We start from the raw sequence: 10,960 nt of genomic DNA, 5'->3' as shown, positions 1-10,960 counted from the left end.
AGGAAAACAAGTTTAGCTTTACAGTAAAGATCTCCATGCTAGCTGAGATTCACGCACCACTTGGGGTCTTCGGCTTATGAATTTTAGATATTGGGGATGCCAGATATGTGAAGCCGAAAACAAGTAGTGCAAAGAGTACTCGTGGAATGGAGAAGGGTCGTGTCAATTTTTTGCAAAAGTTTTGGCAACATGGATCAGGCATTCTTCTCATGGCGCGGCAGCAGCAGCCGCCTTGACACAATCACAAAGACGGTTTCTTTTTGTTGGGTACCTAAAACAGTGTACTTCTCTATGCACAAAAGGGAGAGCATGTTCATCAAACAAGTTAGGGATCTATCAATTCTGTACACGACCCCATTGTATTTGGGTTCTTCACACCACTTTCTTACACATACCATAATCTCTCCATCTACAAGAAACCAGCCTAAAATTTTTCTCTCCTTTTTTTTTTTTTTTTTTTTTTTTTAAAGTAAAGATAAAAATGAAGAATGAAAGATCATCTTGCTCATCCACAACTACGACCCATCCCCCGTGCTCTCAGATAGGCAACCCCAAGAATTCAATGAGTTGGAAAAATTGTGAGAGTTACCCTCACTTTATATGATCCCTTTGATCCTCAAAACGAATCACTTGTTTGGTTCGGTACGCTGGTAGCCCCTGCTATTTGATCTTGAGTCGGGGTTATCACTCCGATCAGTATCTGAAAAATCCTTCTGAGATTCAATCTCCATGCTGCCTGCCTGAGTTCTTCGGTGCCTTCGATCCTGAAAAGTTGAGATAAAAAGAGATTCATTTCAAAATCAGTCAGGGACCATCAAGGAAAATTAGGAGCTAAAATTATATAGAACAGCAGGGAACAAAACGTGTGGTGAATGGGAGCCAGGCCAATTGGAATGAAGAAAAATGACTTTTTTAATGGTATGTTTGGGAACACAACTGTTCTATGACTACTTCACTACTATTAGCTGTCAATTTAGGAATCAAATTATATTTTGAAGGCATAAAATTCATATGAATATGTGCAGACATGTCATCCGATTCCAGATGGATAAAATTGAAAAATAAAAAGAACCAGAAGGGTTGAGGTGGGCCCCCACTCACTATTCATCATGGCAGGATTCCCCCTTTTGCAATGGGGGAGATTATGGTGGACGGGCCACCGTGCCTCCACCCCCACTCCCCCAAACCAATACGCACTGAAGGGTGAAGATCCCCACCTACTTCACCTCATGCAATGGGGGGATCTTCACCCACAAATGGCACCAGTGGAGAAGAGAGATCCCCATTCCATGCACAGTAGCCCCCGAACGTGATCGGTGGGAGTAGATCCCCCTCCGCTCCATAGTGGTGAATAGGAAGCTGCCTCCACCCCCCTTTTTCTATCTTCATCTGGTTACTAGTTTTTCACGTGCAGAAGCATCATCAGATTACATATTTACGTCAGCCTTTTCCATCACCTATTTAACAGAACTGGTCTAAATTTAATGCATCCTTTTTTTATTATTTTCCATCACCTATTTAACAGAACTGACTTTACAGTCTAAATTTAATGCATCCTTTTTTTATTGTTGGCACCAAGTGTCTGGGGCAAAATTCCGACTAATCCCAGGCTGCACAGGATTAAAAGTACAGGTCTCAAATCTATCAGATTAAAAGTGCGGGTCCTAAAATTAAAAAATAAAAAATAAAAATGAAAAAACAACAGTTTTTTTTATCAGTAAAAGGACACTTCTTTTCAGATCCTGTTGGGGCCTGCGTCAAGGCAATCCATTATCGCCTTATCTTTTTATTTTGACACAGGAGATTTTGTATCATTTGTTTCATCAAGAATTTTTATTGGAGAGAATAAAGCCGTTTAAGCCGATGGGGGGGAGAGTAATTAGCCATCTTTTATATGCCAATGACCTCTTGTTATTTTTGAATGGTGGTAGAGATTTAATCTGCAACACTATGCGAATTCTGAAGGTATATGAGAAGATGTCAGGCCAAGAGGTTAGTCCAAGTAAATCGCCTATATTTTTTTCTTCATCTTTTACATTGTCCAAGAAGGAAGATTTGAAGAGTTTACCTGGTTTTGTGGAAGGATCGTGGCCTTGTATTTATTTGGGAGTGCCGTTGTATGTGGGCCGTACGACGTTGCATATGTTTGAGCTGTTGTTTGCAAAGGTACAAAAAAAGCTTTCGGGATGGAAAGGAAAGCTCTTATCCTTTGGGGGTAAGATTATCCTCTTGAAACATGTTTTAAATGGTTTGCCGATTCACTTGCTCCCTATGCTGAATTTACCGAAAGGAGTAGTTAAGGAGCTAAAGGGGATTTTTGCCAATTTTTTATGGGGTTCGAGTATGGAGGTAAAAAAGAGAAAATGGGTTTCATGGAAGAGGATTTGCTTGCCGGTTGATGGAGGATTAGGAATTCGGGATCTCTCGGATGTTCAAAACTCCTTATTCAAGAAGTTTGCTTGGAAGTTGTTAAAGGGTTGTTCTTTGTAGGCTGATTTCTTTAAGGCGAAGTATGTGGGAAATTCACATCTAGTGTCAGTGGTTTCAATTGTAAGAGGATCAAGATTTTGGAGAGGTATTTTAAGGGTGTTCCCTATGGTATTGAGTAATTCTAGGTGCTTAATTTGAGGGGGTGACTCAAGCTTTTGGTTTGATAATTGGTTGGGGGATGGTGTAGTTGCTGATTCAGAGGGGATGGTTGGAGATCCGTGTTTGACAATCCACGATTTTGGCTGTTGCAAATGGTTGGGATTTTTCTAAATTGCGGCAGCTCATTGGAGAGGAGAAGGTGGAGAAAATTGTAAGTTTCCAGTTGAGCCTACAAGGGAAGAATGATTTCTGTGTATCGAAGCTGGCCGATGATGGGGAATTTACATCTAAATCTGCCTGGGAATTAATTAGGCGCAGGGGTCTGATTTGCTTGTGAGGGAAATGGCTTTGGCAAAATGAAGTCCCAAAGAAAATGTCGTTTATGGCTTGGCGATCTCGACTTCACGATCTACCGGTGGATGAAAGGATTAGGTAGCTGGGTATTCCGATTGCATCAAAGTGTAATTGCTATGTTGCTGCTCAGATGGAAACACTAGAACATGTTTTGTGTGATGGGGAAGGGGCTAGGAGGGTCTGGGATTTTTTTGCTGGGATGTTTGGGATCAGGATGCCGCAGTTGAGAAGTTGGCAAGGAGTTGTTAGTGTTTGGTGACTACGGGCATCCACTTCTTCTCAAGTGGGATGGCTTTGTGCACCGATTATTATTACATGGTCTATTTGGAAGGCGAGATGTACAGTGCGTATAGAGGGGGGGACTTTTGATTGGAAACGGATTGTGCGATATGTTAAAGCTTTTTTTGTGGAGCTTTCAAATTCTTTGAGGAAACTGAAAAAGTTCAATGGAAAAGATGCTTTGATCTTGGAACTACACTGTCCAGTGGTGCTGGTGAGTACTAGGGAGGTGAAGAGGATTGCTTGGACTAGGCCAGGTGTGGGTTCAGTAAAGGTAAATGTTGATAGACGATCCTGTGGTAATCCTGGTATGTCTAGAAAGGGTGGTTTCATTAGAGATCACCATGGTAAGGTTATTGTAGGGTTTGCTCATTGTTATGGATATGTCACTAATAACGTTGCCAAATGTTGGGCTTTCCTTGATGGTTTAAAGTTGTGTCATCAACTTGGGTTGAGAGATTTTTTAGTAGAGTAGGATTCGATGGTAATTGTCGGTTGGTTTCGGTCGGGTGTCTACAAATTTTGGTATTTATGGGATTTTTTAGAAGAAGCACTTCATTTATTTCATTTGATGAATGTCAGTGTTCGACATATTTATCAAGAAGCAAACATGGTTGCAGATTTTCTTGCTAAAGAGGGGGCGATGGGTCGACATTTCAACTTTTGGGTGGAGGAGTTTAGAGAGACGTTTTTGTGGCCTTGTATGTACTGATAAATGGGGTCTTCCCTATATTAGGCGCCAATAATTTGGATTTGGGGCCTACTTAGGAGTTTGGTGGGTGTTTGTGTTTTTAGAGAAGGTTTGAGTTTGTTTTTTGGTTCTTTGGTTTGTTTATGGGAATTTTTCGCACCTGAGTTGTTTGATCTTGTGAAATTTTTTGTAAACTCTAAGGTGGCCTTGGATTGTTTCCACGGTATTTCTCCACCACAAGTAAGGGCTTTTTAATAAATTTGGGAGGAGGTCACTCTTGAACATGTGACCGTTGACTATTTAAAAAAAAAAAATGTGTAGGTCCTATTAAAAACACACTGTTATCTACCACAGCTAGATATTCAACAGAATATCTAATATTTGATTCTAGCACAGCTAATATTTGAAAGAATGACTGCGATCCATCATAGAAAGGGAGAACAAATAAATGGAAGGGAAAAAATTAAAAAGGCTCACTACGATGCACAGGTAGTAACAATCCCGACAGCATGGAAAAGAGCAACATATTAGAATACAGAGATTACACTAATTAGAAGAGAATGGATCAGATCAGCCATTCCAGCCAGGTCACGCATAAAGAAAGTGATAATGAAGTAGCTGGAACAAGCGGATTTCACCAAAGAACTTCCACAGCAATCAAATCTAATAACTCTAGGATTACAATTTTTTTTATGACTAAACAACTTTATTAATACTAATGAAATAGGCCTTGCCCACATACACAGGGAACTCTTAAGATTAAAAAATGCATATCCCAAACATAAATTGCAACTGCTGTCCAAGTGAGTCGTGCTATAGAAAAGAAATTAGAAACTAACCTCTCTTGGGATGGGATATTCTTCAGATTCAAGCATACGAACAACCTGGCTCATCTTGGGTCGTTTTTCAGACTCTGGATCAACACACCTCAAAGCAGTCAAAAGAGCACGTTTCAGCGCTCTGGTTGATGGCCTTGGTTCCATGTTTGGGTCTACCACCTCTTCTGATTTCCTGCTTCCAACCATCATTTTCAGCCAATCGACCAGATTTACCTGAAAGTATTGCAAGTCATGCCAAGTGAAACATAGTCTCTTGGATCAAATAAAGTTTTAATTAAGATGAATTTTCTAAAACCTGCAGTAGACTTTATGGAAGGATGGCTAGGACTGTTAACCCGTCCTAGTTCAAATGACCCTATGACACTCGAAACATATTGATCCATGGTTGAACCAACAAATCCCATTTCAGGGTTCATGTCACAAGCTCATTTCTTTTCAAAATTCGAAAATAACACGAGAATCTTAAGGTTTAGTAGAGGTTTGGACCTCGACATCTAGAGTAGAAGATTTTACATGCCAAAAACTGGACACAAGGACCAATCCTCAGTGTCATGAACTCAATCCTACATCAGTGTTATAAAAGAAAACAAGGAAAATCTGATAAATAATTATTTTAAAAGGCCAAAGGAGCACTTCGCAAAATTCTGTCCTTGTATTAGCATGTATGTACACCTTATAAATGTCTTGAAGTTACAACCAATGATTACAACAATGCTAAGAACATCCAAAGAGTCTTTGCTGGTTGGATGAAATGAGAAGAACAATCAAGTTTATGACAAAACATGTGCCAGGCTTGACAAATAAGAGGCCTAGGTCCTGCAGAAGAGTTTTAGATGTCACAAATTGGAAAAGTAACTACAAAGAAACAGGCCCAAGAGATTTTAAAAACATAAATGCGATGAAGGCGGAAAAGGGAAGGCATTAAGGTGACTGCCAACTATAATTTCTAATCCGAACGCCATTACGAGCTTAAAGGCTCCTGGGTATATAGATTACCATTTTAAGTTTGTTATTATTATTTGAAGGGGTTTTATTGATATATATATATATATATATAATAAAAATAAAAATAAAAAAATTGTTATTTGAATGGGTTTTAACATTTTCTTTTACTCTCTAGTTAAAGAAAGGCATTGCTTTCAGCATTTGAAAACAACTACAAGCAGTCATTCTGCACGTTGGGTCATCTTACCCAACATATCAACAATGATCCAAATAAATCATATTTTTTCATATTTACCTACCAAGAACCAGCAAGAACAACAAAACATGGGAACCAAAATGCAACCCGGAGTCAAAACCAACATAAATTAGTCAGATGAAAATAGGCCTTAAATAAGATGCATTCCAGATATATCTAATGAGAGTTCAAAATGAAACGATTTTTTCTTCTTCTTTTTTTTATAAGTATTCACCATTCCACAACTAGTACTGTAAATATAACTTGCATCAAGTGTTCTATGGCTTCTTGATAACAACAATTTATTGTCATTCACGCAATTAAAAGTCATACATGCTAGAGCTTAATAACTAATTCCATACCTCATGGGTGGGACGACTGTAATCCACAGGATCTCTTCCGGTAATTGCTTCTAAAAGCAGAACCCCAAAGCTATAAACATCACTCTTCTCATTCAAAAGGCCAGTATTTGCATATTCAGGAGCAACATAACTGTAAGCGTGTGGGACAAAAGGTAGAGGGGATGGGGTAAGAATATGAGAATGATCAATTCAACCCAAACAGATTAACTATATTGAGACAAACTAAAAAGGGGGAAATGAAATTGTATATGCACTAGAAGAACTACTCACCCAAAAGTTCCCATAACTCGAGTAGTGACATGACTCTTTCCAGCACCAAGCAACTTGGCTAGACCAAAATCAGATACCTTTGCATTGAAGTCATCATCAATCAGTATGTTGCTTGACTTAATATCTCGATGCACCACTTTTGGCTCAATGGCTTCATGCAAGTAGGCAAGACTATAACAAGCAAAATCACATTAAATGAGAACTAGAATGCCAGAAAAGGAAGTAAGTGAATTGACTTACGCTTTAGCCGTGCCAAGAAGAACCTTTGTGCGAGCCTCCCAAGTAAGATATCCATGCTGACGCATAGCTCCATGAAGCCACTGCTCTAAGTTTCCATTGTTGACATACTCATAAACCAACATTCTGAAAGTTTCAATGAAGAGGAAATTAAATTCCCTATGGAGCTACCTTGCAAATATTCAACCTACAAAATATTCTTTTTCGTTCCCTTAATATCTTGTAATCTAGCACTTTTTTTTTTTGATAAGTATCTTGTAATCTAGCACTTAATCTCATCTTTTTCATGGAAATTGATTTCTACGAGTGATCTAAATCTTTAGCTGGATTAAAACATAGCATAGCAGAAAGCACTACCTGTGAGTCCCTTCAACGCAGTATCCCAGAAGACGGACCAAATTCTTATGGCGCACATGACCAATAGCTTCAACTTCCACTCTAAATTCTTTCTCCGCTTGACCCCTTGAGTGAAGAAGTTTAGGAGTTCAACTTTAGCCAAAGTGACATGAACACGAAAAAGAATTCACAATATGTTCAGGAAATCAGTAATAATAACTAAACTCACAGGTTATTTAGAATCTTTTTAACTGCCACTGGAGTGCCATTTATCAACTGTCCTTGGTAAACGACTCCATAACCACCCTCACCCAGAACATTTTCCTTGGAAAACCGGTTTGTAGCAAGCTCAAGATCCCTTAATGTAAACCAGTGACCCCAACCCAGGTGAGAGAATTCGGGCAGGCCAGATAGAGGGGAAGGAGCAGTTACAGGATAGGAAGAGGAAGGCTTATACACAGTAACCTTGCCAGAACTACCTTCTTCTCCAGATTGTGACCCGCCACCATCTTTCTCCAAATGATGAAACGAACCTGACTGACTGCTATTCTCTCCATTCTTCACCTTCCCCATACCCAGATGAACCATAACCTTATCTGAATTTTTTTCACTGGATTTGTCATGAATGGTGAGAAGAATTCCATCACGGGGAACAAATTCATCTGTTGGAACTTGGTCCACTCGGACTTCCTTGATTTCCTTTGAAATAGTCGGAATTTGGCTAAGAGAAATCTTGTCCCCAGTTCTCCTTGATTTCTTCCGTGATGTTATACACAAGGACAGCACCAAGAGGATAACTATGATAAAGAACCCGACTGCAATCCCAATTACTTCCCAGACCTTAAGACCAAAAATGGCAGTTTTCTTGGATAATTCTGCATTAAGATCCGAGGCCATCTTTTTGGATAGCCAGCTGCTACATTGTTAAACAAAGATACATGAAAAATGAAAATCCATCAATGCATACAAAGATTTGAAATTTTTCCCCCTTTTATTTACTTATTTAAAATCTTCGAGTACTTTTCTGTACATTGGCAACCATCAAGAGGGTGATAAAAGCCAGTAATGTTCATTAGCAGATGCTTTAGACATCTTCATTATTCACACAAAACTAGCAATAAACAGATGGGAACATGCTATATAACCATTTACGCCAAATAAGAAAGAGGATGAAGCAAAGACATCAAAATAAGAACCTGGAAAAAGGCATTTCAATGGACAAAATTTAGATCACAGAGCACATCGCGAACAGAAGATGTAACAAAGTTTACACAAATTATGAGATCACACAATTTTTTTACTAACATAAAAAAAGAAACTTTTCAAGCTACACATCTCAAATAGAAAAAAATAATATGAGCTTAAAAAATAAATAACATTAAGAGAATGAGAAGCAGAACAAAGTGTTTTATGTTTTTTCAAACATTGGAAAAAAAAAAAAAAAAACTAATAAGAGAACGAGAAGCAAAACAGAGTGTTTTATGCTTCTCAAAACATTTCAACCTCTTACCTTCGTATGATGAGATTCCCAAAGGCAACCCTCAAAGTCCAGATCTTAGAAACCCTTTCACCATTCCTTGCTCCCAGAGAAAAAAAAAAAACAACGAAACCCACAATCTCAGATCTCTGGCCTAAGAAAATTCAAGAAAAATATAATCAAGTTGACCCCATGTAGTAAACCCAGATCAACCCAATTCTCAGAAAAACCAGTTTTATAACCCAAATGAATTATTTTCTATCTGGTTTTCCTGTTTGGAGTAAAATGTGACTGTGAATCTTAGCTGGGAAGGAGCTTTCTTACACCAGCCCTGAGGGTTGCTAAAAACCCAAACCCAAGAATGAGAAGAAATGCCCTCTGCAGCTTGTTGTAGAGACTATAGGGACATGGAATTCTTAGTGGTGGGGGATAATAAGAAGGGATGGAGTTGTCAGTGGTAGGTGATGGTTTAGATGCCTTCCATATGGTAAAGCATGGAATTCTGTAAGTTCTTATTGGGATTTTCTGATTTGTTATGAACATGACTGATTATCAGTAATTCAATTGACTCTTTATTTCTTTAGTAACTCAATTGACTTATTTTATTTTTCTTCCCCTTTTATTTTCTGGGTGATGTGTGATCTTCAGGATAAATATTAACATTTTGTCACCTCTCTTATCGGTTTTTTAAGTTTCTTATTTATTTTCTTACTCTATTTCTAAATTATAAAATGTACTTGAACGCTAGTTTGTGGTATTTTCTTTCCTTTTCTTTTCTGTTTTTAGGTGTAATGCACCCTGGTTTAGAAATATTAAACAATTTCTAGCATTGGCATTGTTTGTTTACTACTTTTCTATTTTTTGTTTGGGAAAAGTGTGCTCCCGTGAAAATACGAAAAGTTGTACAGCTTTTGTAATGTTGCTTACCTGAACTCCGTATAAATCTTAAATTAAGATTAATGTTCGGTATAAATTTTAAATAAATAAATTTTTATAAATTTTTTTATAAAAAAAATCCTACTAGAAAATAATAAGTTTGAGCATTTTGTATTTTTTTTTTTTTGTAAAATATTCAAATACAATTTTACGCCCAACATTACACATATTGAGTTAAAAAAATCTATTTTATCGTTTTTTAATTGAATTTCAAATTTCATAATCTTCAATTTCTCTTCCCTTTGCCTTTACTGTTGAACCATCAACCATGTAAAGGGGATTGAATGAGAGTTATAAATGCCATAAAAGTAGATGAAGCAAACTGATAGGAATTAAGAAAGATAACAATGAGGTTGTGTTAAGGCATTTTTTACTTTCAATATTCAATTTGCATGACATTTGTACAAGAAATTCTCAATGCCACACAGGTTTCAAAGAGATTGGTATCCGTGTTAAAATATTTTAACACTGTTACGAGCGTTTAAATTAAGAAATCATCTCATTTAATTTTATTATTATAATTTTTTTAAATTTTTATATAAAATATAATAAATAATTTAATTTTTTTAAGTCTCAATTTAAATTTTTTTAAATTTTAAAATAATAATAATATTAATAAATAATATTTTAATATATTTTATTTAACTTTTAATTTTTACCTAAAATTATTTTATTTCTTTCTATCTCATGTTCTAAAGATCCAAACAATCTATTATTAATAATAATTTAATTATTTTTAACATTCTCTCCATATTTGTCTTTTTCAACTTGAGACAACACCTTTATTGGCTACAGCTGGTTATAAAGTGGCATATGCACTGTACCCTTGGTCCATCGACTGACTTTCGTTAATTATTATGGTCATATGATCCCAAAAAAAAAAAAAAATCTTTTAAAATTTCGGTAGAATTTGAGAATTTTAAGTGAGAAAAAAAAGACGTAACAAATACGCAATTAAGAATTGTAGTATTCATCTTAAAGTCACACCAATTACATCATATAATATAATTAAATATAACAAAATGTAATTGATCAATTCTTGAATTTGCTCCTTAAAGATTATTAATTCGAGTTTCTTTAAGAATATTGAAGATTTATCTAGCCGTTAAATTTAAAATCCTATAAAATTAATCGTGATGCGTACAAGTTAATATGAATATCTAAAAATATTAAAAATATATATATATATATATATATTTTGCTAAAAGTCAAAATGGTCACAGGGTTACACTGATGCACGTTTGAAGTGGGTCAAGTGGTCCAAGCTATGTCATGGAGATTGCATAAAGGATAAAATAGATTGATTGTTAGCCAAAGTTTTCTTTTCGTGTGCTAACATATATGCAGCCTAGATCCTTGAAATCAGCTCCTAGGTTACCTTAAATAAATAAATAAAAATTAGAGAAATGA

The 10,960-nt window shown here is 36.5% G+C and overlaps 1 protein-coding gene across 5 annotated transcripts; it reads right to left on the bottom strand.

Moving 5' to 3' along the window:
- Positions 1-292: 292 nt before the first annotated feature.
- On the bottom strand, positions 293-9,156 carry LOC122318764 (probable receptor-like protein kinase At2g42960). 5 transcript variants are annotated; one of them, XM_043136368.1, is made up of 9 exons: positions 8,939-9,156; positions 8,648-8,717; positions 7,367-8,053; positions 7,159-7,263; positions 6,805-6,927; positions 6,565-6,735; positions 6,295-6,424; positions 4,753-4,965; positions 293-764 (listed from the first exon to the last, which is right to left on the bottom strand). In XM_043136368.1, exons 3-9 carry the CDS (start codon positions 8,032-8,034, stop codon positions 627-629), a joined length of 1,548 nt encoding a protein of 515 aa, XP_042992302.1. In that variant the 5' UTR covers positions 8,035-8,053; positions 8,648-8,717; positions 8,939-9,156; the 3' UTR covers positions 293-626. The 5 variants fall into 5 exon arrangements, with proteins under 5 accessions (XP_042992302.1, XP_042992303.1, XP_042992301.1 ...); XM_043136369.1 differs by having other exon boundaries at positions 7,367-8,034; XM_043136367.1 differs by having other exon boundaries at positions 7,367-8,050; positions 8,939-9,155.
- Positions 9,157-10,960: the final 1,804 nt, after the last annotated feature.

The sequence above is a fragment of the Carya illinoinensis genome, chromosome 8 (genome assembly GCF_018687715.1).
Source record: "Carya illinoinensis cultivar Pawnee chromosome 8, C.illinoinensisPawnee_v1, whole genome shotgun sequence".
NCBI lineage: Eukaryota > Viridiplantae > Streptophyta > Magnoliopsida > Fagales > Juglandaceae > Carya > Carya illinoinensis.
This window is presented reverse-complemented; position numbering and strand designations above follow the sequence as displayed.